Genomic DNA, 27,577 nt, shown 5'->3' with positions numbered 1-27,577 from the left:
GGCGCAGCTACATCGGTACAGTCGTACTGCTGTAAGCTCTCTAGTGTAGACATAGCCTCAATTACATCAACTTAATCATGGAATAACTCTGTTGACTTCACACCAAACCACTGACCTTCATGAAGTTGCAGGCTTAGAAGGGTCTAATTGAGAGCAGAATTGGTTCTCATAAGATTTCTAGGAGCTACACAGGTCAAGAAAAACAGTTACTCATAAAAAGAGGAGCTGTCTAGACTCAAGAAGCCACTTCAGTCAGCTTTCTGAAAGACACAGGGCCAGATCCCCAAGTGTGCCTGACCTATACATATGGGAACAATGTGGAGCTTTCCACTCCCGACCCCGTCTTTAGAGCAGAGGACAGGGTGCAAGTCAGAGTGGCTCTAACTTGCACCTGCTGGAATAGCCCTTTTGGGGGCTGATCAGCTGATCACAATTGCCGGTGTACAGAAGGGTCACCACTACCTCAGCATGTCTGCAACACTGTAGGGCCAGCAGCGGATGATGTACAGCCAGTTATGCCAGCTTTCTGTTATCCAGGGAAATTCTCTAAGACAGCCTTTACGCTGTCAGAATGGGTAAAAAGGAATTAATTAGGGGCTGGGTTCTGGCTCGCAGTCATGTTTCTTTTGGTTTAAACTCATTCAAATATCATCTCTCTTGATTTTGTTTTTCACCAAATACCTCCAGTACCTGTCTTCTGATCACATTGTCATTGAAATAAAATTCCATAAAATGCAAATTTTTAAGCTTTACAGAATTTTCTGGTGGGGTTGGTAACACAATCAACTACATGTTCCCTTTTGTCTTTCTTCAGTGGGAATAAATTATTGCCTTGCTCTGTCCTCCTCTCTGAGTTACATCAATAATTAAAAAGTGTTACCAGGTGTAGAGGATAAACAGCCTTCTCTGATACAAGAGCACCTGTCTCCTTCTCAAGGGACTCTGACTGGGGAGTTGTTTGCCTTTTTGGAACAGAGGCAGAGTCATTCACTTCCCTAAGGGTTTAGGACAAGGGCCATCACAAGAGGGTGAAGAAGTCAGTGTCCTCACATAAAATGGATTAATAGTATAGTCCCAATAGTGCCTGTCACCTTATGTATTCTGGAATGTCAGGCATCTGTCTCTTATTCTGCTTCAGAAACCAATTTAATGGTCTGTAAAAAGTCCAGTCTTTCGAGGGACATTGTATAAGCATTGTTAGGAGACACCAGGCAACTAATTAATAACTAGCAATGCCCTTCATGGAAAAGTGCTTGATCAGGGCTTCTGAAGGCAGAAAGGTATTTAGGTCAAATAAAAATACTCAGTCACAATTAGTGGTGATAATGTGTTTAATATGTCATCCTGTGCACAATGAAAAATACTGAGCATTTCTATAGTTTTTTTCCCCATAGATCTTAATGCACTTTATGGTATTTATGAATATCCCCATTTTACAGATGGAGAAATGGAGGCATGTAGAATGACTTGCCCAGGTGTGATGGGGTATGTGAAGCCCATATTGGGGAGCAAAGGGTTAAGGAACAGCTCTGGGCCCAGGTGGCCCTGCCCAGCCACACCTGCATAGCCTGCACAAACTGGAAGCACAAAAGGGGAGCAGAACAGTTCAGAGGCAGGCAGCAGAAGGGAGCAGGTGGCTGCTCTGAGGGGAAAGTACTGCCCAGGAGCTCATTGGCTAAGACCTGACAACACAGATCTATGCAAACCCACCAAATAGAGGTACGTGACTGAGTGTGTGGGTCAGAACCTTGATTGAAATGATTTACTCTGGGAAGCAGAAGGAGACTGTAGTAAAAAGTGGTCTAGGATATTGGGGGCAGCAGCTTAGCACCCCATGGTGTTGGGTGTAGCTGCCCACCATTGGGCCCTAGAACAGACTCTGATGGAGACGCCGGGACCACTCTCCCCTACCCACTCCAAGAGGATGTTACAACACCAGGAGTCTTCACTTATGTGAGAGACCAGCTTGACTGGGGAGAACTTGCCAGCATACCTGATTTACAACGGCCAAATCCAAGAGGTTCAGTAGCAGTTTGTGTTGTGTGAATTTGACACTATCACAAAAGATGCTTTATGATATGATTATTGTGAGAAAACATCTGTTTTTAATGCTGAAGACTCAATATCCCAATGCAGCCACTTGTGCGATAACATGTACAAGATAAACTACACAGAGATGATTTCTTCTTCACTGGCCAGTTCCCCACACACTGGTAATCCTATAGGTAAGATTTTTCAATAGCACTCAGCATTGACCAACTCTGTTTCCACTGAAGTCAATGGGAGCAGCTGGGTCAAAGCAGAGTGCCTTTGAAAATCTCACCCATAATATTTAGGTATAGGGAAGTGATTCCCCTCAGGAAATCAGAAATCTTCCGTGCAAATAAAGAAAGTTGGCATATGCTCAACTTCAAAATGTGGTGGGATGGGGTTGGATGGGAAGTTTCGGAGGGGAACACTACACGCAGATTACCCGGCATGTGGCTGCTCATCTCAGCCTCTCCTAAGGATGTGCAGTTATCACTGTAATGACAGCAGTATAGACAGAGAGCGCAGGGACTAAATATCTTACAGAAAAGAGTGCCATATCAATACATTAGCTTTCTGAAGGAGTGTCTGCCACTGCATATTTTAGAAGGCTGCTGCAGCTAATCAGTACCACTTTTTTTCAGAGAAACCTACGTAATCCATCACCTAACATACAAGTCACAGGGCGCCAAATCAACAAAACCAATCAGGGATTGGAACTGAGCAGTAGGTGATGGAAAAGAAGGACGACAGAGAGGAAGGATGGTCCAGTGGTTACTGTGCTAACGTGGGACTTTGCTATTCAGATCCAAATTCCTGCTCTGCCAAAGGCTTCCTGTGTGATCTTGGGCAAGTCATTTGGTCTCTGAGCCTTAGTTCCCCATCTGTAGAAAATGGGGATAATAGCATTGTCCTATCCGACACGAGTGTTGTGAGGATAAATATATTAACACGTGCTCAGATGTGACACACTGACTGGGGCCATGTAAGTATCTCAAACAGAAAGGGATAAAATCCTGGTAATTTAACACACAAATCAGTAAGTAACGCACCCTGATTGCTTGTCAAGTGAATTGTTACATCCTGTTTAGTGACAAGCTGTATAAATCAAGTCCTGAGAGACCTTCTCCCTTCTAAAGTCCTAAACTTATTGTCTGTCAATTAGTTACTTGAGAACCATTATTCACAGTACATCTCATTATAGATTTTTCTGCTACTGTTGTTAGAGTGCCAAAAGTTTCAGCCCTATATTGTAATAACAATTCTCTGATAGTCTAAGTGACTGCTGACTGTTCTAAGTAATTCCTCTCACTTATCCCACGCTGAAGTATTCCCCAGTTCTTCATGGCTACCAAGAAGTGAACACTGAGTCTCAAGAATGCACCTTTTACTTGAAAGTAGACCTTTTAATTCTTGACACTGCTTTGGTACATATCTCATAGTCAAAATATCACACACACACACTATAGCAAAAAGAGCAACTTTGGACTGACCATGGTTCGTTCCCACCACCAAGGCTTTCTTAGCTCCTCATTCTAGATATAAATGGGTGCTTCCCAATAAAACTCAAGACCTGCTTGTATTTTAATACTGTGATTTCTTCATCAAACTGGAATGTCTGTCACATCCAGGTGGAGCGGTCTGTGACACCTCAACTTGTTGAAAAATAATATTTGCACTTGATTCTCTTGAATCCCACTGTTACGGGGTATACCAGATCCTCTGAGGCCCCCTGCTGGAATCCTTGTGGCCCTGCCACACCCCACCCCCAAAAATGGGCAGTGGAGAGGGTCCTCCAAGCTGCCTAGAGTGGCTGTGGGGGGACACAGCCAATCAGGGCCCAGCAGCCAAGTATATGAAGAGCTGCTGGGCCAGAGGGAGTTCAGCTCCCTGCTGGAGCTGTAGGAACGTGGATGGTGTGGCTAGCTGACAGAACTGCAGAACTCTGGACAGGAAAGTGGTGCCAGATGCTGGGGAGAGCGAGAAGGAGCCCTGGTCTGGTTGCTGGGACTCCATTAGGGCAAGGCCCGGAGGTAAGGTTAAAGATGGCGCGGGGCCATGGGGAAGTGGCCTAGGGAATTAGTTAAAAAGATACAGCAGATGGCTGTGATCTACAGGGTCCCTGGGCTGGGACCCGAAGTAGTGGGCAGGCCCAGGTCCCCTCCCCACCTCCCATTAGCCACTGGGAAGATGTGGCCTGGACAGTGAGGCACCCCAAAGGGGGAACTGAACTACAGAGCTGTAGCCAGGCAGCCCTAAGAGGGTGAAGACATTGTCCCCAGGGAGGGAGTCCTGGGGCACTGCTTTATCCCAGAGGAAGGACAATCAGAGAGTGTGTATGTGTGCAGACATATGCACTCAGCCGTAGGGGCGCTCACAAGAGGTGAGTGCACTCCGTTACACCCATGAATACCCTTTGCTATCTTAGGGACTTACAAATGAGGCCTGTGTGTGGTAAACATGTCTTGTTTCAGTATAACAGTTGCAGTGAGTAGGACAGAATCTGACAAAAAGCTTTCTTGCATCAGGGGTCTATTAAGTAGATCTGCTTACAATAAGGACTGTCCCTGCTGCATGGAATGTTCCAATAGTCATCCCAATGGCTAGTATGAATAGAAAGAATTCTAAGTGTTTACACTAAGGACTTGATTGTGAGAGGGGCAGACAAACAATTCCCATACTGGTTACCTGATGTGTAAAAGCTATGAAGTTCAAAAGTGATTAACTGGTGTAGCACTGGAGATAAGATTTCCAAAGAACACTGGGATACTTAGTATATTCATTTGTATGCAAGGACCCAGACTGCTCTTTCAACTCCATCACTATGTCAGAACAGTTCCACAGTAGTGCTGGAGCACTGAGAACACACTGAAAGATTTCAGTGCTTGAGAACCCACTAAGGGTGAAATTCACTGCTAAGCAGAGGGCAAGTACAAAGCCTCTGAACCACCTGACTCTCTCTTAAGCTTTATTTTAGAAATTAAAGGGATCTTCAGTGGTCACCGGGCTTAGGGTGAAACTGATTCTGCACAGAGGAGCCACCCCAATCATAAAGTTGTTTTCTTCTTGTATTTTAAAAGGGGAATATTTGGGAGGGTTTTTCCTTACTTCTAGCCTTGGTTCTTACTTTCCATGAGTAGGAGATGATCTAAGACCAAATCCTGACTTCAATGTGATTCAAGACCTGTCAGAATTTAGCCCTTTGCTGAAACTATTTAAACATTGGATCAGTTTTAACAAAATAAAGCAGGTTCGGATCAAAATGAATTTTATGGATTCAGTTGGTTTACATTTCAAACTTAGTTAAATCATGATGTACTTCCAAGGAGAACACATGAAATGCAAAGAGAATTTTAATGTGCTAAAAGCAAAGCTGTCTTTCAAGAAGGGTCAACTCCCAATATTTATTGCTATATTGAGACCACATCTAGTCAATACATAGTACTGTAGCTATAGTCTCTCTCTCTCTCGTCCTAGTTTTAAAGAAACTTCATATCACTTCTGAGGCCATAACTGGAATGTTTACATTGCTGTAGTCTTGTACATTTTGGAAAACTCAGTCGTCTTGTAAAATTTTTATTTTAGACTCAGTGCGTTAAGGCAGGGGATAACATGTGGACAAGAACCATAATAAAAGAGAACTGAGAAAAGTTGGGGTTGTTTATATTGCAAGTTTCCCTTAAACAGGCACTCAAGATCATGGTCTTGGTGCAATAATGTCAGAACTTTGCCATATCCTTCCCTCATGCTATTATTTCTCCCAGTTGAAATGGTGTCTGCTCAGTCATTTTGCTTCTAAATAAGCACAGCGGGAAGAGGGTGGAAGCTTAACCAAAACTAACAACGTAAGTGAATGTGCTCCAGTAGCCTGAGAACAATGCAGCTAACCCAGCTTCCAAAATACTATCATCATCATCAAGTTCCCAAGCTGCTCAACTTTCCTTAGTGACAACAGATTCAAACCTACAGCTGAACTTTTGTCTCTTTGAACAGCAGTGAAATGCAATGTTACCATCAAGTTTCTGGATTCTAATGAGGCCATTATTGCAAGCACAATTAATTTTTAAATAAAACATTGATTTGTTTAACTGTACTTCCATTTTTCGCACCAGTTCCTCTGATCCACGCATGTAAGTTCAGAGTCATTTCTCACACTGGATATGTTTAAATCACAATAAAGAATAAATAAAGCAACAAAGAAAAATTCACGGAAGCCCGTGACCTGTCCCTGACTTTTACTTTAAATATATCCATGATAAAATGGGAAGGGACTGCACAGTTGTGGAGCTGGGGGCTCTGGGGCCTCCACCACTGGTGGGGGCTCAGAGCTCCAGGGTTCCCTTGCCCCATGGCAGGGAGTGGCCGGTATTCCCCTGTCTGTCACAACGGCCAGGAGCTGCAGGGGCTGAGAGCTTGGGGGCTTGCTGCCTCAAGCCGGGCGAGGTGGGTACCTCACACCTCCCTGCCACTGCAGGAGGCAGTGGGACCCTGCAGCTCCCAGCCGCCAGGGCTGAAGTCATGGAGGTCTTTGGAAGTCATGCATTCCATGACCTCCCAAAACCATAGCCTTATTCATAATCAGTGACTAGAGTAGCAAAATAATGAATGGTGTAAAGACTGTGAATCAGGTGCTAATGTTTACCTTCTCTCATACCACAAGAACAGAGGGACATTTAATAACATTGAAAAGCAAAAACTTTAACACTAATAAGAGCCAGTGCTTTTTACACAACATATAATATACTCATGGAACTCAAGTTTTCATTCTTCAGGGCAAAAGACAACATTCAAATGAGGTTGAGGATTAGAAAAAAGCTTCCCCTATAGGCAGATAACTTCATAATTACCCACTGTGGATTTCTTACATCTTTTCCTGAAGTGTCTGGTGCCAGCCACTGTCATAGACAGGATACTGGACTAAACAGACCCTAAGTCTGTTCCAATATGGAAATCCCTATGTTCTTAACTAGGTTGATATCATTCAATACCAGTATCAGTCAGGCCATGGGTTCACATAAATAACTGGGGTATTTTCCCCCTTTACCACAGTGGAATCTTCTGCTCTCCTCTCCTAGGCTTTTAACTTTGCCTACTTTATCTGTCCTCCATCAGAACATTTAACATCATGGCAACCATTACTCCTCAGGTAGGCTCTACAGAATTTTCCATCCCATTTGTCTTTCTATCTCAGTATTTACACTGCGCTTATCACAGTCACGTCTGAACCCAAAGAGAACCAGACTTCAGCCTGGACCTCTGATCCCTGCTTAGCAGTACGTTTTTCTCCTGTTAAATGCTTCAATCATCTTCCAAGTTTTAATCAATATTCTTAATTAAAATTAAAGTTACTTAAATTTTACTTAAGTAGCATAACTTCAAAATAAACACACACAAAATAAAAGGCAAAGAAATTGTTTACAATTAATGCATATGTATATTAAACTTAAATTGTATTATTTAAAGTGAATAATCCTGTTTACCTGAGTCCTCATCAGTGGAAGTATTATTTAGCACTTTTTCTGGGGAAAAGTTGTTAATGAAGGTCATAGATGACTTTAAGGAATCGTTCTTTTCTCTTTCATTGACTTTATTCCTCAAGTTACTAAAGAGCGAGCAGATATCATTCATTTGTTCAGGATCTCCAAGGATGTCCTCAGAAGTTTTGTTCTTGAGCCTTAGAGATGAAAAAAGAAGGTTCTTCTGGTTACAAATACATAAGTCATCAGTGGAAGACCTCAGTGAAGTCTCTTTAAGAGTAAACTTTTCTAGGAGTCTGGGTACATCCTCCGTCTTTGCACCAGATGAATGTTCAGGCTTAACAGCAGCTTTGGAAGGACATGTGTGCAAACCGGAAACCGGAAATACGACCTCTGTGGAATCACATGAAGATTTCTCTTCAAGACTGCAGGAAAGACTAGGTGGGTTTATGACTGAGCTTCTAGTTTCCAGTACATTAGATTCTTGTGGCTGTCGGTCATGTTCTCTATTACCGTTATTGTTCCTTAAACATACAGAGTGGACAAAAGTATTAGGGGGACTGTGTGTGTGTTCTGAAGTAGGGTTGGCTTTACTGTCTGGGCTCTTTTTTATGCTTTCTGGATGAGAGACAAGAGGTTCTAGAATGGATCTCTTTATTGCACTGGCAATTAGTTTCAATGGTGATTTCGGTCGGCTAGGCAGATGTTCTTCTACAAAACTGTCTGGACTCTTTGGAATATCTTTTGTGTCTGACAAAGTTGGCAAAGCATCATTTGCAAGTGGAAGAGGCACAGAAAGACTGGATTGGTTGAATATGTTTTTTCTCCTATTACCATCAACATCCTTCCATTCTGAAATTTCCAGCATTCCTTGGCTTTGATGTTCTGGTTTTGTTCCACCTAGATCTGCCTTCTTCAAATCAAGTAATTTGGATTGCTGCTCTGTACCAAGCATTAATTTGTTCCTTATCCGTTTTTTTATTTCATTTATTTCTAGGTCAGGCTGTTCTTTCAGCTGTCTTGGATTTCTTTCATCTTTTTTTTCTGTGTCTAGATAGGACAAATCTATAATTTTTCTGTTGAAGGCCCCTGTTCTGGTGGTACATTCTTCACTCTCATGCAAGTTACTTACATTATATTCCTCATTGTTATCATTTTCATCTTTATGCTTATATACATTAGCAACTGAAGTAACATTTCCAGAATGCATCAATGGAGATCCAGTAGTACTTTTCTGAAGTGGGTGATGGGGCACATATAGACGGATTTCTTCAGGTGTCTCTTTGGCTTTTGGCTTTCTTTGAAACACTGGGATGTAGTGTTTGAAAAGTCCTCTTGCAATTTCTGGTGGTTTGCTGAGAGATGTTAACTGTATGGAGTGTATGAAATGGTTATTTAAGTGGTAGAAAATACAGCTAATCATTTTTATTTATGCAGAATTTTAAAATAAATCATGCCAAAATATACTGTCCCAAATAAAGCTGAATATGTACAGGTACATGTGCGCGCGCACACACACAAAAACATCCCGTAAGAAGAAATACCTGTCTTCTATTTTCCCCTTCCCAAGTGCTACATTTTTGTAATCTAGGATTGAGAACAGCATTGTAAATTGGTACTCTAAATTGGCCTAAAGTTAACCTATACTGAGAGTGGATGCTATCTTTACTCTGAAGTAGTCCTTCCTTCAGTATTTTTCTTGGAAAGAATCTCTCCAGACTACAGGACTATAAACAAAAGATGACCTACCCTCCTCTTCTGTATATTTCAGCTGCACAGTTTAAAGCAAACACAGAACACGGTGATGCAGCTTATCTAGCTAATTCAGAAATATTGCACTGTTTTTTGTGTAGTGCAGCCAGGAATGACTGAAGCAATCCAGCAACAAATGGGAAATGCAAGATGATAGATTGACACACTATTAAATGGACGTATAAATTGTGTCAGAGTTACAGTTCTGGATACTGAAAACTTCAGTGTATCTGCAATTCAGACGGTACCATTGCAAGATTTCTACATTGTCCAGCCAATGTGCCCAAACCCTAACCTGGAGGTTTTCTTTTAGAAGTGAAGAATGTCATTCTCCATGCTTTGAGGATGAAAGATGTTCCTTGTGGTTAAGGCACAGGACCGGATAGTCAGGAGATCTGGGTTTCTATTCCCACCTCAGTCCCATGTGAGTTTGGGCAAGTCATTAACCTTTCCTGTGCCTCATTTTCCCATCTGTAAAATGGGAGCAATAATTATTATTACCGGACTCACAGTAGTGTTTTGAAGGCTAAATTAACATCTGTGAGGACCTCAGATATTACAGTGATGACTGCCATAGAAATGCCAATAAATAAATATGCCCATTCAATCCACTCTGCTCAGACTTTTAACAGGAATGACCGTTAGTACCGGTTATGGCAGTAGAGGTTTATAATGTGGAGACGTTTCTGCTGTTATCTGAAATAAGATCACCAAGAGCATTTTACTGATCAGCCCCCAGGCAATGCTCAGTCCCTGTCCTGGATTGGGTTTGAACTAGTGCCAGAGATATGGAAGACTCTAAATCTTATGACAAAACCTTGAGGTAAACTATTGTTCTAAGTCACGCTTAACTAATAGTCCAGTGGTTAGGACACTAACCTAGGACTTGGGAGACATGAGTTCAAGTCGCTACTGTACTACAGACTACCTGTATGACCTTGGGCAAGTTGCATATGGTACATTTTTCGTAAGTCACTAAGTAATCTAGGTGCCCAAGACGCACTGAAAGACAATAGGACTTAAGTGCCCAAGTCACTTAGGTTTCATCTACACAGCATTTTGGAGTGAGCCTCCCAGTCCAGATCAATAGACTCAGACACTGACCCCAAGCTCCAGCCCAAGCTACTACTTCAAATCACTTTCTACACAGCTGTTTTTGGAGCATTCGCTCAAGCCCTGCTAGACCGAGTCTATCGACCCAGGCTGGGAGGCTCAATCCAAAATGCTGTGTAGACATCCTCTCAGGTGCTTTTGAAAAAAAATTTACCCTTAGCCTCTGTGCCTCAGTTTACCATCTGTAAAATGGGGGTAACAGTACTTCCCTACCTCGCGGGGTGCTCAGAGAAAAAGATTGTTTAAAAGATAGCTCAGATAGCACAGTAATGGGAGCCATAGAAGTATCAGAGAGAGAGACAGACAGACATAACTGTTTTGTTGCCTCTATTTTACTAACAAGAGTTTTCCTTCATACCTGTGATTGGGATACATCATCTTCAAGAGCACTCTGAGATCTGGCAGAGCTCTCCTGTGAATGAAGCCCAGCTCTCTTGCTGTACAGTAGAGGGAAATCTGTCAAAGGAAAACAAGATTGTACATTTTACTCAAACTACTTTGACCTAAATAAAACTTGCAATTAAAGAAGTGCAGTAAGATGAAGTCCAAGATTCTCCAAAGATTTCATCTAAATGGCAACGTTTATATACCCACGCTGAGTGCACATGCATGTAGGAGCAGAGGTGCATATACACTCTATCAAAATTTTCAGAAAGTGGCCCTCAGTTCTTCATTGCTCTACTTAAAACATCTTAAAGGCTCAGCATTTCTGAAAAACATCAGCACTTTTTTACATCTTGAAGCACCCTAAAAATTGAGGTATAACAATCACTAGTCACTTTTGAACACGCAGGACAAGAGCTCTCTGAGGTGGAGGAAAATGTATGCCTTAAACGAGGCACGTCCATTGTAACAAGGAAGAATTGAGAAGTATGGTTGGAAGGTAAGGCTAAAAACAATCCCAGTCCCTATTATCAGCCAGTCAATAGTACTACACACTGAAGGGCTACTCTGGAGCCATAGACGTCGATTGTTTAAGACCCTGCATCAGCAAGCATGGGCAAATTAGACATGGTGAAAGTCATTTGTGCCTGCATGCAATCAATTGCAGGATAGCCATCTCACTGTGCAACTTTAATATTTACAAGTGTACAAAATGCAGCCTAATAAACTTATTTTTGGCAAAAAAGAATATATTATGCGCATGCGTGTGCACCCCCCGCCCCCAAGAAATGACATGCCAAGTTTTGGAAAGTATTTTTATAGCTGGATAAAATAAAAGTATAATGCAAATGCTGATGCCGTCTTAAACATAGTGGCACTACTGGGAGCCGCTAGAACACTGTATAAGGGCAAAGCTTCCAAATAAGGGATGTATAATGTGGGTCAGGATAATCCATCAGTTTTCCATTAAGGTCATCACATCAAACATAAGCTACTTGTCTTTTCTTTAAAGGCCCTTTCCAACCTATCCCCACCCTATGTATTCTCTCTCATTGACTATCGAGACATCCACTCTCGCCTCCAATCAGCCCATAATGCTAGCCTCTGTTGCTCACTTTTGAAATGTTCAAACTAGCACTTTTGTTCTTTCTTCTAGTGTTCCCCTCACAACATACTCCCTGTAATCCTCTGCAAAATGCATTATCCTCCATCAGAACAAATAATAAATGATAATAATAATCTCCCTGGGGCATGGGCTTCCTTTTACTGTTCATACACATGAGCCTTTGATCTAATTGTGGCCTCTAGGCATTACTTTAATACAAATAATTCCTATTTCCTCTTTTGTTTTAGTTCATCACAGCTGCATACATATTGATCCTGTGTCTGATGTTGCTGATAAAGTTTCTGAAACACTTATATCAAATGCTGTTGCTCTTGTTTATCCTTTAGAAAATGACTGTCATGATTCTGATACTTTGAAAGTACCCTTCTGGTGGTGTCAGGTTCCTTTGGTACAACTACATAAACTCATACCTGCCAACAGCAAGGAACACAATTACAGGACAGTAGATGACTGGGGAGAATGTTTTGTTGGGTAGAAGAGGAGACTTAGAATGCCCATTTTCCCTCCAAGACTCAACGGGACACTTAAACAAGTCCCGCTACTATTTCTCACTGAGCCTCTGGTTCTGCTCAGTCGAATCCAGGAGCAGCTCTTCTCCTCCTTGACAGAGGATGAGCGTTGCTCCTGGAGGTGCCAATTAATCACAGCAGGGGACAGAGGCAGCAGCTGTCAGAGGGCCTTTTATTTAGTGTGTAATGAGGGGAAATGTTTTTGTTCTCTGCAACCCAAGAGATGTTGTTTATTGAAATAGGCATCCTCAGATCACAGAAGTCGAACAGCAGAATATGAAATTAGGTTTGCCAACAGACTTGTGAATGAAGAACATTCATGTCTGTACAGCTTAGAGTACATGGGGGCATTTATTAACATATGTAAGTATTACAGCTCAGTGCACTGGAGGAAATCCAGTTCCTTCACGAGGGTCTACTGTAATGCGGAGTACAGGTCATAGGCTTAGACCCTAAGGCCCTGGATCCTACACAGCTACACCCCACTGTAAAGTTACTCCCAGCTGGACTCCCCCAGAATTCAGTGGATTCGGTGTGACTATAACTATGTTCAAGTAGCCTTCAAACTAGGACCCTTTAGCCCTTAGGATATAAGCCAGATTCTTCAGGTGGTAAAAATGAAATCTGTTTTAGACATCACATGTTAAAAGTGTGGAAATCCACACTGCTGAAAGACAGAAGTCTTAAGATTTAGAAGAGCAATTCCCTGCATTGGATCTTTGAAGCCATCTGAAATAGGCTTTTTAGACCATATATTTTAAGGTTTCAGAGTAGCAGCCGTGTTAGTCTGTATTCGCAAAAAGAAAAGGAGTACTTGTGGCACCTTAGAGACTAACAAATTTATTTTGTTAGTCTCTAAGGTGCCACAAGTACTCCTTTTCTTTTTGCATATATTTTAAGTAATTTATGAGCAATGTATGGTTAGGGAACAAGTCTGAAAAGGAGACTCATTTTTCTGAGATGAGTGACATTCTTGTAACCAGGTAGGAAATTATAAAAGGAAATGAAGTCACACACTGTTCCTAGAGACGGACAAATGCCTTTATTTTGTGCTCAGGGTATGCTGACAATATGTTGCTACTCATTGGAGCAGCATACTTCAGGTTTTGACAAATTCATAAATTACACTGCTTCCTTTCAAAAGACTTTTAGCTCCCTCTAGAGACTCCTTCCAGAGGAACACAGGAGGGTTTAATAAAGCAAAAGCAAAATTAATAGGCAAAAATTTAATTAAGCAGGTAATGCGCTTATTGAGAACAAGCTGAAAATGAGCTGGAATTAAGAAATGCCCCCTGGCTTTTTTCCCTTTTCTTTCTTTCTTTCTCTTTTTTAAACCCTAGATTAAGCATTTTTCTTTTGTGATTTTTAAACCAAAGATCAACTGAGGCCAGTTTTTGTTTTAAGTCTTTTTTTTGTCAACTATGGATGCAGAACATGAATAAATCCAAAAAGTTCTTTGTGGATGCTTTCAAAGCCAGTCCCAAGTCTTAAGGTAGCCAGGACTTATGTGGAAAGTATTAGGAAGGGAGTAGATCTCTGATAGCCTCCAGCAGTTTATAACCATGGCTTTATATATCTAAATTTAAATTATGGCAACCCTCGCTCTGATGTTGCCAGAGTTCCTCCTGCCCCAGTCCACACTACCCGTAAGTTGGACCCAACTTTCTTGTCAACATGGGACAAGGAAGCTTTTTCCTGCCTCAGCTACCTCTGTCACTTCTCAGCAGCTGTCACAAGCTTGTGAATCCCTCACAATAACAGGACTTAGTATTTCTAGTTAGTGCAGGTAGCTAAGGTATCTGTCCAGATGGAAGGCTGGGCTAGGATGTGAACTGAAAGGTCTATTGAAGATTTGATTGTTGCCTTGTTGAATTTCCCCCAGGAGGGGCTGGTGATTCATTTGTCATGAATCTTTCTTTGGAGGACTGGAATATGTTTCAATTTGTTAACCTCCCCTGTTTGGTGGAATTATCTTATCAGAACCATGAAATATCTTGACAGTTTATTCTCCTGGGATATGCAAGCTATTCCATGGGTTGAGAACCAGATTCCTCTACATCTGGCAGGTTATGAATGAGGGTCAGCTGTTCCCACTTGTTCACTTTCCAGTGACTACCAGGTTAATTACTATTTTTTATTCAGGTTTTTTCAACACTCCCATATTTACATATCTGGAGTTCTCTAACTGGAACTATAATCTGAGGCTGGGGTACATGGGAGAGGACATGCAGTCCGGCTGGTAGATGTGTGAAGTAAGAATCATAAGATTATTTCTAGGAAAGCTTTTTACTAATTTTCAAAAGCATATTTCTGACCCCAAGCCAAGTATTCTGGTTTGCCAGTGAGGCTACCTGGATACTGACTTCTACGGGGAAACAGGGATTGTACTTGTTTTATAACTAGTTTTTATGAATTCTCTGAAGGCAACAGGCATTTGAGTACTAATGGGAGGGGCAGCACCTACCTCCACATCTAGGAAGGAGCTCAGCTAAAAGCAGACAAAGTGCTACCATCATTACACACTGAAGCTAGGCCCTTTCTGACAGCTGGATAAAGCTTTGAAACTTAAGCAGAAGTTGGTCTCACCAACAGAAGTCGGTCCAATAAAACACATTACCGCACCCACCTTGTCTCTCTAAAATCCAGGTCTAACTGATTTCCTGCCTGTGGCATGAATGTCTCCTTTAGTAGTTTGGGAAGGTAGGTGGACTCAAGCTGATTTACCATTATTGCTAAAGCTCAGACATGATGCCTCTCATAAATAGACCAAAACTCCAGTGCCAAAATTATTGATCTAGGGAGGTAACTGAAGACGCCTCACACACTGCAGACTAGTTGCAGAAAAGGGGAAGCTAACTAACGGATAGGATATGAAGAATCATTTGGTTCAGAACTGGATCCTGGAAGAATTACTCTGCTATTAATCCTCTTGCCACCAGTGCTGCTTGGGAGCTAACCCAGGCCTGAGCCAACCTCCATTGAAGTCAGTGGAAGGACTCCCATTGACATGAATAGAGCTGGATCAGACTTCCTGAAATGAAATTATTTTGGGGGCAGACCAGGTAGTACCCTTCTCCCTTGCTCCTCTGCTGGTGCAGTAATCCTTCCTTTGGTTACATTAACTAGCTATCAAAAGGATGTTCTGTAAAATATGCAAAGCTTCCCATCTAACTGGGAATGCTCCACCTGTGTGCATGGGGATATTTTCACCAGGTGGTGCTCAAAAGCATAGAACCTACTGGGAGTCTAAACAAGAGCACAGAAATCATTAGGTAGCCATGGAGCCACTGCCATTCTAGTTGAGTGCACCATTGTATTTGAAGCATAGAGCAAATCTGCACCCCTAAAAAGTGTAGGGGGAGGGATCTTCTTGTTTGGAGAATTACAAGTTATTGTAAATAGTTGTCTTGTAATGCTTTCCAACAAGTCACTGTACTCGGTGATATAACTGAGAACATATCTGCAACATGTCTGCACTAATACTTTTTATAATTTCCTTTGTATTACAGAGAGTTAATAAGTCAAAACCCCACAACTAACTGCCATAAAATACTTATAACAAGGAAACAAAAGCAAGGGATGAAATCATCAGAATGATGGAGCATAGAATAATACAGAACAATGTAAACCATCACTGGATGATTACCTGTTCCGTGCATTCCCTCTGAAGCACCTGGCATTGGCCACTGTCAGAAGACAAGATACTGAACTAGATGGACCTTTGGTGTGATCCAGTATGGCCGTTCTTGTCCCTTAAAATTGGTTTAACAGAACCCCTTGTCCCTGTTTCACTCACTAAATACCTTCCAGTTTGAGTGAAATTCTCTCCTGTGCAAAGGGTCAGCACAATGGGCATATGTGCCACTTACTCACTCAAAATCGTACTCATGTGAGACTTGAGTATTGCACAGACCTTGTGCTGGCACTCTGCACAGGGGTGAGTTTAATTGGGAGCTAAAGGCTCTCAGCTCTTCCAGGAGATGCTCAGCTCCTGGCAGGATTGGGCTCTAACATTTGTTTCATTTCACTCCATGTGTTACTGATTCACTTGCCATAAAACAATGTGACAAGAGCAAATACATTTACACTTGTGCATACTCCTGATCCCAAACACAATCATCCTGCCTCATCATCTCTTTCTTCTGTATGTCTGCCTTATGGCTATCTCTGGGTTATAGTTAGAACTTACTCTCATCTACCTTCACCCTGTCTATGCTGAAATCCTTCTTCAAACCCCTCTTCCATGGTTTTCCTAATCCTCTGATCAGAGTGCTGCAGCCACGCCATAGGAACATATCACCACCGCCCTCCATCACCTCCAGGGGTTTCCTATCCATTTCCAATGCTCTGCTCATGCCACACTTCCAAATCTCAGCTGTATGTATGTCGACTCATCACAGCCTTCCCTAGTTTGAGATGATGGTGTTCAGCCATGTCTCACCAAACTGCTTCTGAGCCAGAAGCCTTAAAACCTCTTACCTTAAAACCTCCTTTTTCTATTTCATCAGTGTAAATCATGAGAGGCTGTGGACAAAGGAGACCAACACACACAAAACACAGCCTTAAATCATAACTATGTAACTTCAAAGGGGATTGTACAATGATCACTGAGCTTTCCTCATCAAGCATTTAGACCAGAGGTGGGCAAACTACAGCCCGCAGGCCACATCCAGCCCACGGGAGCCTCCTGCCTGGCCCCTGAGCTCCTGACCCGGGAGGCTAGCCCCTGGCCCCTCCCCTGCTGTTCCCCCTCCCCGCAGCCTCACTGTGCCACCAGCACAATGCTCTGGGCGGCGGGGCTGCAAGCTCTTGCCAGCAACAGGGCTGTAGAGCTGCTGCCTGTCCTGGTGCTCTGGGCGGCGCAGCTGCAGCACCACCAGCCACCGGTTCTCCAGGCAGTGCAGTAAGGGGACGGGAGCGGGGGGGGGGGTTGGATAGAGGGCAGGTGAGTTTGAGGTGGTGGTCGGAGCAGGGGTGTGGATAGGGGTCGGGGCGGTCAAAGGACAGGGAATAGGGGGGTTGAATGGAAGCAGGAGTCATGGGGGGGCAATCAGGAAGGGGGGGGTTGGATAGGGCAGCGGGGGGCAGTCAGGGGCAAGGGTTCCGGGGGCGGGCAGGGAGAAGAGGTGGTTAGATGGGGCAGGAGTGCTGGGGGTGGGGGGGGAGGAGAGCGGTCAGGAATGAGGGGGGTTGGATGGGGGACGGTCAGGGGACAGGGAGGGGTGGATGGGGCAGGAGTCCTGGGGAGGCTGTCAGGGGGCGAGAAGCAGCGGGGGGTGTTGGATAGAGGGCAGGGGCCGGACCACGCCTGGCTGTTTGGGGAGGCATCGCCTCTCCTAACCAGCCCTCCATACAATTTTGGAAACCCGATGTGGCCCTCAGGCCAAAAAGTTTGCCCGCCCCCGATTTAGACTATATATACAGCTAAAGGCTGCCCAGAGTCCAGCACCATATAAGTTTAATGACTGATCCTTTGAGTACCGGAATTGCAAAAGAATGAGTCATAATACATACTAGATATCATAACAGTACATGGTTCAGTAGAATAATCCACTATGTAGGAAACAATCACACAAGATGGGAGTCTGTTTTATATTTTGGGGGGTTTTAAAATTTCCATTTCCTCTTTTATTATTAGGAAAGACTCAAATACATACAACTTTAACCCAGTTCCTACCATAAAAGGTAATTAACCAAGCCTCTCAGTAAGAGGAATACAACCAAAGGCCACTGTACAAATAGAAAATTCAATTGATTCTAAGGCTTTACTTACTAGACTGAATTTTTCTTCTCCAATTCTGGTATTTATTCAGCGTAGAGGAGTGGAAACTATTGGCTCTTTGAAGTGCTTCAGAGAAATAGGAAAGAGACATTGTTAACAAACTAAGCAAATATAAAGTCTATTAAAGTTATTACAAAACTAGACTTTGTATAAAACTAGTTTAAACATGGTAAAAGTCATAATACCAGTACAGAACATTGTAATTATTTGATTCTGAAAGAAGCAGACAGAGTGCACAGTGCATATTCCCTCTTCTCTGGAGCCCTGCTGCTTCTGCCCTCCAAGTCATCTGCACCTGCCTCTTGCTGCTGTTTTTGGTGAAGTAAAATCCAACCCCAGGCACAGACCTTGGTGCAAATTAAACTGAGAGGCAGTTACTGTCTCAGCTCTTTCTCCTTCCCTCCCATGGGGACTGATTTATTCCTACTGGCTCATGTACTGTGTCAGATGTGCCTACATCAGAGTGTCCTAATGCTGAACCACTGAGAAAATAATTCTCACTATTGTAAGGTAACGGGACCGGCTACAGCGCATATTTTGTCCTGTAAAATCATTAGAACGGATTTTTAACCAGTTGCTCTGAGCAGCTGGTGTACAAGCAGCTCCTTTAAAAAACTACAGACTTTTGCCAATAGAGGGCAACACTCACCAACAAGTGCTAACCACAAAGCCGATCCTTAAAACTATTTTATTTGCATTCTCCTTCACACGTTAGTTAACTTTTACCAAATTGTTTATATCACAGAAGCCCATTTGTATAGCACAGTTCATGTCTAGCGTGGTCACTGTTTCTCTTACTCATTTGCTGGTATATTCACCACCAAAGAAAAAAAACCCAAAGTCCAAACAGTGGCTTATTTTTTAAAAAGTATTTAACCTTTGCATAGGGATACACAAAATGCAGTAAACTTAATTTCGGACGGCTTATCCCAGAAAGAATGTTGGCTCCACCTCATAGCTACACAGAGAAAGAGAGATCAGGAACATAACCTCATGCATACTGGGGAAGAAGGGGACAAAGAGAAAGAGAAAATTGGGGTGACAGAGGGCAAAGATGCAGGTGGGGCATGACAGTATGTAGTACCTTGTATGTGAGGACCATTCATGGTAGAGTGGCTTGTTAATCCCTCTGCAGTCATAGGACAAAAAGAGGGGGTTTGTGGGTTACAGGTTGTTCTAATAAGTCATAAATCCAGTGTCTCTATTCAGTCCCTGATTCTTAGTGTCAAGCAGAGTTATGAGTTTAAGCTCCCAGGCTCGTCTTTTGAAAGTGTTGTGCAGGTTTCCTCTGTACATGAAGACTGATGGGTCAGACATAGACTAGAGAGGGACGACAGAGGAAGGTGACTTTAGAAGCAGTAGTTTGGACAGAATGGAGTGGGAAAGAGGACTGCCCTCATTATATTACATGTGGACATGTTCTGGTAGCATGCATTGTGATTCATTGTTGCATTAAACAAAGAACTCTTTATTAAAACAGCTAGTTAGATATGCAAGATCCTTTGCCTTTTGTATTAAGCATGTTTTTAATAAAAAACAAACAAAAAAACCCACCAAATTACTTCCCTGAGAGTTCACTGCCACGATGTCACATGCTGGCAGAGTCCCTTTCACATGAAGGAATAGTGGGAGGAGTTAATGCTATATTGTATTCCTCTCAGCAACCTCCCATTAAAGGCAGCAGAAGCTTGGAACACAGTGAAGGTGGGGCAGGGGAAGGCAAATTAAAGAACCCAGCCAATACTGTACAGTGTTCTTATTTAAAAGTAAAATCTGTTAAGAATTCCATGAATACTGTTGTGTTTAACGTATCCACATATTTTAAATATACAAATTAAGTTGAAACAACATTATGACATCCAGGAGCATTAGCAGATTTTATCCTCTTCTAACTTTAGAAATTGAACACACATTAAAGCACAGACTAGGCCTAAAGTAAAAGCAGCTTCATAAATCTGGTTACAATACAGTCTGCACAGAGGCCGGACAGTGTTAAATCTGGTCAAAATAGCAAAAACAAAACAAAACTAGGCCTTTGCAATAGTAAATATCTAGTCCACACATTAATGGGGCTAGTTCAGCAGTGTCTGGGGTTATGCCTGGGACCCTTGGTAGAAAGGTGTTCTCGGGGGAGAGACAGATAGGAGGTTAGAGCTCAGGGGGAAACAGCAAAAGCTTCCTGACATTTTGGCACTCACTCTTCCATTCCTGTTTTGTGCTCTGGTTCGTTTAATACCATCCTTCTTTCCTACCTCCTTTAATCTTAACGATGGCTTTCTTTTCTTATTCCCTCTAACAATTTATCTACCTATTCAACATCTTCTGACAACTTTTTTTTTTTTTTTTTGGCTAAGCCCAGCAGCAAAGTTTCACTCATCCCAAATCCATCCTGATTACTATCCAGCCACTGCAGCTAAACAAGTTATTGGTTGCTGCCTGCATTGTCTAATCGGCAATTGAAAACACCTGCTGGATCAGTTTCTTGCTCCGTCTCCTCTGGATCCCATACTTACACTGCAGTCAAAGGGTCTGTGTCATTAATTGCAGATATTTCAGGCTGAGACAAGGTGGGTGAGGTAATATCTTTTATTGGACTTCTGCTGGTGAGAGAGAGAGAGACAAGCTATCAAGCTACACAGAGCCTGCTCCTGAAGTCTGGCAAAGGGACTCCGAGCAACACCGCAAAATGCAAGGTGGAACAGATTGTTTAGCACATATTGTAAGGGATCATTCCAGGTTAGGTTAACCCGTTAACCCCTCTGAAGTCATAGGACAAAAAAGAGGGGGTTAGTGGATTAGAGATAGTTGTAATAAGCCATAAATACAGTGTCTGTTTCAGTCCATGATTTTAGTGTCTAGCAGAGTAATGAATTTGAGCTCCCAAACTCATCTTTTGGAAATTTGTGCAGGTTTCCTTGGAGGATGAGACCTGATAGAGCGATCGCTCTGTATCTGACCTATGAAAAGAATTCACCCACAGGTGTTTTTCTCTTATTTTCTTGTGAGAGTTCATTCCACAATGTAGCAATTGACTGATTTCACCTGTTGTGGCATTTAGTGCACTGGAGGAAGTACGCCACATGTTGTGATAGGCACGTGTAGGATCCATGGATCTTGAAAGGTGTGTGGTGGAGGGTGTTGATCATCGTAACAGTGGAGATATGTCTGTAGGTTTTGCATCTGTTGTTCTGGAAGGGCCTGGTGCCGCTTTGAGTTGGTGGGTCCTGCTCTGTGGGGAGCTTGCTTCTGATAATGAGCTTGGAGAAGTTGGGGGGTTACACATTTCAGACTGGCTGCACTTGACCTCTTTGTGTTAAGAGTAGGGGGATGGGGCTTCAACTTCCCTTTAAAAGCAGGACAATATTTCTCTTCCAAGACTTACTGGAGGCTGCTCCGGTTCTTTTACTATTGCCGGTAGGTGGAAATGGCTCAGCAATGGAGATTTAATCTACCTCTGTTCTTGTTATGCCACAAGTTCTTGAAAAGAGCCCTGCAGATTCTAGTGTTAACTCTTCCAGATTGCAAACATAGATCAAAACCCTGGCGAAGCCCCTTCTGCCATGACCCACAGAGGATTCTTCAAGGCCTCAGGTTGTTATGATTCAACCACACAACATGATATAACCTCTACTAGTTGGCAATAGCTTTTCAGAGACAGTTGTGTTTTTTTAATTATTAAACGAGTTCCAGTTCTGAATTTCTCCTTTGAACTCTGGCTCCAGATAGAATTGCCGATCTACACAGCTCCTGAGTGTCTAATCACCTTCACTCTGGTTACAACCTTTCCCTCATTATATTTTCAGTGGAGAAAAACTCCTAAATCAGTCACAGATCTAGAAATAAATTAAATTGAGCACCTTTGGTGCTTCCCGTGAGGACTCTGACTCAGCCCTGCTATGCCTAGGCAACACAGCATGTATTGTATGGGCCTCTAGTGGAGTGTCCCGACATTGTGTCACAAGGAAAGGATTCATCTCATTGGTATGAGTTAAGCATGGGGACAGAACTGCTCTAGGTACCCTGATACCAAGGCTTTGTTGTCTGTTTCCGTAGAGTCCTCTAGGGTAGATAATATCACTCCTATTGTTAATGTTGCCAACCGTCCAGGATTGTTCTGGAGTCTCCAGGTATTAAAGATAAATCTTTAATTAAAGATGATATGTGATGAAACCTCTAGGAATACGTCCAACCAAAACTGGCAACCCTAATTGTTGTGCAAACTCTCACGATACTATTCAGAATTAAGAGCAGAATTAAGAATTCTGCAGTGCCCTGGACTGAACAGTTCCTTCATTATATGAGCCTACATTCACACTGTTGGTTCATAGGAGTTTAGTTATTTGATTTAAACAATATGTAAAGAGGGAAGACAGGATTTTGTTGGATCCTGTTACAGTATCTAGAGGCAGTGAACCATCACAAGAAGTCTTCCAAAGAATTAAGATAGTATTTATAGGTTATAAACTTACTGCATCACTGATTATACCAACAAGATCCTATCTGCTTTGACAACACCCTCAGAAACATCAAACAGGCTGAGTAGCTGGAGCATGACTGGCTTGGGTTAGTTTATTTACAGTGGATTCACTTGCCATCAGCAGCTTTGGACTTTTCACGGCACTCCTCTTCCTTCACAGAACTTGTGGTCAGCAATGCATGCTCTCTTATGGGGTTTGTATAGGACACAGGCTCAGGCAATGAGATCTGTCCTTCACTAATTTCAGAATTCGATGAGTCACCATAAAAATCAGATTCCAGCTCTGAACTAAAAATATAAAATAAAACAAGAGTCAAACATTTTAGAAAACACATGCTATGGATTTAATTATAAGTATCACCTTTAATGCAATAAATCTTGACAGCAAAGTGTGTGATATAATATGACTTGACAGCTGGCCTCCAGCCTCACATTTATTTTTTGCTCCTGGAATGTAATTTGCTGACAATACTATGTGCCGAAAACTGCAATAGTCCTAATTGTTTTATAACTCTGATTAAGACCATGATAGCCATGGACAATTATATTCAAAGCCTGAAATCTGCTGCTGAGAGTCAGAGTCTCCTTCTGAATTATAGTGAGTCTCCTTTGACCTGAACAAGTTAAGTATGTCTTCCTACAAGTCTGCGGTTAAACGAAGAGAAGGAAATACCTGAATGTCTAATGCCCATCATGCTAGCAATAAGATACAATGCTAACATGTGGCACCTTAGAGACTAACCAATTTATTTGAGCTGTAGCTCACGAAAGCTTATGCTCAAATAAATTGGTTAGTCTCTAAGGTGCCACAAGTACTCCTTTTCTTTTTGCGAATACAGACTAACACGGCCGTTATTCTGAAACCAATGCTAACATGAATATACATTTCTGGCTTTTTCCTCTATTTAAAATTTTTAAGTAAAATAAAATCACAAAGTAAAAATAATTAATATTTTAAGGATACACACTCAATACAGCACAATGATAAATGCAATTAGACATTAGGCCAGTGTTTCACATTTGGGTTGAGCATGAATACACCCAGAACTGGGGGTTTAACCTGACATTTTCAGGATACTAATAGCTGGTTCAATTTTTGTATTTGGTTCAGAAAAAGTGGTTTAGCATAAACATGAAGATGAAGTTGGGTAGAAAGGCAGGTTTTCACCACGTCTGCTTGTCCAAACAGATGAACGAAGGCAGAGTAATGTCACTAAAAAGCTTTCCCAAGCGGGGCTAACCTATGGGCCACTGCCACCCAAACTCCTCCTTAGAGTTCACTGGGGCTGTGCCAGGGAACCCCCCCGCCTTTTATGACAAGAACCACTGCCGCACAGAACCCTGGCAAATCCAGCCAGAGTTAGGACCTCCCAGGGAGTTTATTCCAATTCCCCAGGCAGCCCCAGGGCAGGCTTTAGATATGAATGAAGTTGGTGGTTGTTGAAGTCTGTCTCATGACCACTTGGTAACTGGCACTAACATCCTATTCGTGCAGCTAACAGCCCTGGGCTGACATAAGCCTGGTGGATTGTTATTTGTTAGTAGACAGGGTGCTCAGTGAGCCCTTGTCCTGAGGAGTGGATGGTTCATGGTTGTAGCACAGATACTATGGGAAGAAGATCAGAAGGGGAAAGGTGAGGTAGAGAAAATTTGAAGGCGCAGAAGGCTACAACCCCACCTCACTACCCTTAAAGTCTAAAATCTAGTCCAGCTTCTCCTGGGAATGGAAGGTTTTGGGGGGACTCCCCTCCCCAAGAACTGCATACTTGCCAATCATCTGGTTTAGGCTGGGACAATCCTGATTCTTCTCTGTCTTAGATAGCTCGACCTAACTGTTGCCTCAGGTGTTCAGGCAGCTAGGACAGAGGAATGTATTTACTGCCTGTCCTCCTTACATCCCAAAGGGGGCCGCTTTTATGGTTGCCTTGTGGCTGCTGAGCCTCTTTTTTCCTCCTCCCCTGCTGCATATCTTGCTTTTCCCACATGCAGTCTAGAGCCAGATAAGGCAGCAGCTGCTTCTGAGGGGGAAAGCCGATAAAGAGAAAGCTCCATACATGGCAAGGCACTGCACGGGGAAGAGAGGTGGAAAGGAGCAGCAGATGGAGGCTACTAGGCTTCCATCCCTTCTGCAAGACAACAAGTCTTCATAAGGATGTTGGTTTGAATGGGATCCCAATCAGGCCCTTTGGGGTTTGCCCACTATTACATTTCTGTGTACTTATGCCATGCAGACTGTGGGGTTTTCCAGGCTTGTATGTGTCTATACAACATTGTGGCAAAGTCTTCTGATGTATCAAGGCCACACTGTAATCCAACATACGGAATGGGGCAGAAGGCACAAAGTTTGTTTATTTTTGCCCCTTTGGTCTGGTAAAGCGGCTCTTCAAGAACAGCCTGAAAATGATCAGGAGTGAGGCCTTAATAATTAAGGGTAAGACTACATTTCTTACTCGCCAGTACTCCACATGTAGCCCAGCTGACTTTGCTGGTGATGTAAAATACTAGGCAACATAGAGTAAGGGCATTGGAATCTGGCCATAAGACGCTAATGTAAAAATAAACCTAAAAATCCCTGAAACGCAGATACGAGCCTCCAGCCACCTGGAAGTCTTCTTGCAAATAGTTTACAGAAGAAATGTGTTTTGGGGGTGTGGAGCTAAAGTGGGTGATCCACCCATTCTGATCCAGGAACAGGCTCAGAAGATCTGAAATTAATACTTTCACTATAGGTGGTTGAAAGTCAAAGCTTTTCAACGGAGGAAATAAAGGAACCATTTTTATTTTAATTTAATTTTAAAGAACACTGCAAACAAACGACATTGTCAATTTTTCAGTCAGCTCAAAAAATTCACTTAGTCTTGCATGGCCATGAGCACTCATACTATTAGCCCTAGACACTTCAGCAGGACTGTGAGTAACTGCTCCCCCGGCCCCCTTGAGGAAGGGTGGGGCTTGTCTACACTGGCAATTAACAGAGCTGCAACTTTCTCTCTCAGGCGGGTGAAAAAACACCCCCCTGAGTGCAGCAAGTTGCAGTGCTGTAAAGCGCCAGTGTAAACAGTGCCTCAGCGCTGGGGCCACTCAAGGCACGTTAAAGTGCTCCCGCAGCAGCGCTTTAATGTTGCCAGTGTAGACTAGACCTCAGGCTATGAGCTAGGCTATGAGCCCTCAGCCCTCTTAGGCTATGACTACACAGTGCACCTTACAGCTCTCCTGGCGATAAAACAAACCCACCCCAAATGAGGGGCGGTAGCTTTATCTCCAGGAGCTCCTACTGTAGTCCTACTGAAGCCACATACTTAAGTCTTTAGTATGGGGACCTACCTCACCTGATAATGTTGGTACAGTGTTTTGAAAAGCGTTAACTGTTTGTTATTATACTGGCCTTTGGACACAGCCCCATTACACCCAAGAGGCAGTGAGCGCAGGTACCTTTAAATCAATCATTTGGAATTCACCACTGAGATTCAAACACAGAGCCTCCTTGTCCCTTGCCACCAACTTGTGCTTTTTAGGGCTTTCTGAATTTTGCCCCACCCCCGCCACACACACACAATGATGCTTACTTAACTCTAGTATTGAAACAGTGAAGACCAATAGCTGACGGATTCCTCTTACAGCATCAGATTTGATTTCTAGTAAATGAACAAAGCCTGAAAACTATTTTTATTTAAACCCTATTTAAGTCTTTGATGGTCAAGATAATTAATGGAGACTGATATACCACTGTGATTGGGACCTGTGCCATAAGAAAAGAAAATGGAAATGCCACTAGTTTTGATAGATATATTTTTGTTTAAAAGGACAGTCTCCCTCTCTGAAGTATTTATTTTCCTTGGCTGGCAAAACTATAAATACCACAGCATGAGATTTGTCCTCTGATCTGCACTCATTAGGTGGCTATTATTCATAAGTGTCTCAAGCTAGTACTAAGAAGCAGCAGCCTTTGTGATGCAAGTAATATTTTATCTAGCTTTTCATTTGCACCTTCCCCCTGAGAATCCCATGGGCAGAATGCACCGTTAAATCATGGAATGTCATTTGTCACTTGCCATTTCATTTTGCCTCCCTTTTTAGGCAAGTGAAGTACCTACTGACTGAAGTACCCTCTCTAGCATGTCAGGCAAATGATTACAGCTTTAGTGTAATACCAGGAAAGCGATATCAGCAGAGCTGGCGCAAGCCATTTTGATGACAGATGTAACACCATCCTAGGCTGGGTTTCCTGCTGGGACTAAACCAAAGACTTCTGGATCTGAAAGCATAAGTCTCTGTTGCCTGAGCAAAAGGACCGGATACATTAGGTCAGAGGCTGTAGCAGATTCAAACATCTGTATGTGGTCCAGCCACCAGAGAGGACAGAACAGCCACTCTGTATTATTGTATGCAGTGTTGTTGTAGCCATGTCAGTCCTAGACTATTAGAGCTTACACAGCTGTAGAAGAACTTGTCTCTCTCACCAACAGCAGTCAGTCCAATAAAAAAAAAAAAAATTACCTCACCCACCTTGTCCCTCACACTGTATTATTGTTGGTTCCAAATATATAATGCACTGTAAGCCTCCATACTAAAAACTGTTTTATCAGGCAGGTAGGAAACTCTGAATCTCTTCCTCCCCTGAGCTATGTTTACCCTTGTGGCTGTAACAGATGAATTCGGGAATGGATTTTTTCCTCCCTGTCTGAAATGCATGTTAACTGATATAGCCAGACATGTGACACAGTGCAGAGTTATGCAAGACATTCGTAGGAGATAAGTTATTTTCTGAGACCACATTATCCAGTTTCAGCAAACACTAAAAGATTGTTAATGGCTATTTTAAAGGATTTCTATAATTTTAATAAAGCTCCTTATTAACCAAAGATTTTTGCATTTGCAACAGATTTTTTATTTTAGGTTGGCAGAATTGTTCTCACTGAAAAATACAGA

General features: G+C 42.6%; 1 protein-coding gene across 4 annotated transcripts in view; it reads right to left on the bottom strand.

The window, feature by feature from the left end:
* MICAL2 (microtubule associated monooxygenase, calponin and LIM domain containing 2) overlaps positions 1-27,577 on the bottom strand; it is a 181,842-nt gene that overhangs the window by 21,745 nt on the left and 132,520 nt on the right. For all 4 annotated transcript variants that reach the window (XM_043550236.1, XM_037899826.2, XM_037899828.2 and 1 more), the window contains 4 exons: positions 22,764-22,936; positions 18,163-18,237; positions 10,729-10,826; positions 7,509-8,874 (listed from right to left, as the gene is read on the bottom strand). In XM_043550236.1, coding sequence (XP_043406171.1) covers positions 7,509-8,874; positions 10,729-10,826; positions 18,163-18,237; positions 22,764-22,936 — 1,712 coding nt within the window. The remainder of the gene's footprint in view (positions 1-7,508; positions 8,875-10,728; positions 10,827-18,162; positions 18,238-22,763; positions 22,937-27,577) is intronic.

Source organism: Chelonia mydas, chromosome 6 (genome assembly GCF_015237465.2).
Source record: "Chelonia mydas isolate rCheMyd1 chromosome 6, rCheMyd1.pri.v2, whole genome shotgun sequence".
NCBI lineage: Eukaryota > Metazoa > Chordata > Testudines > Cheloniidae > Chelonia > Chelonia mydas.
Note: the sequence above shows the minus strand (reverse complement) of the source record. Positions and strands in the feature narration are given on the sequence as shown.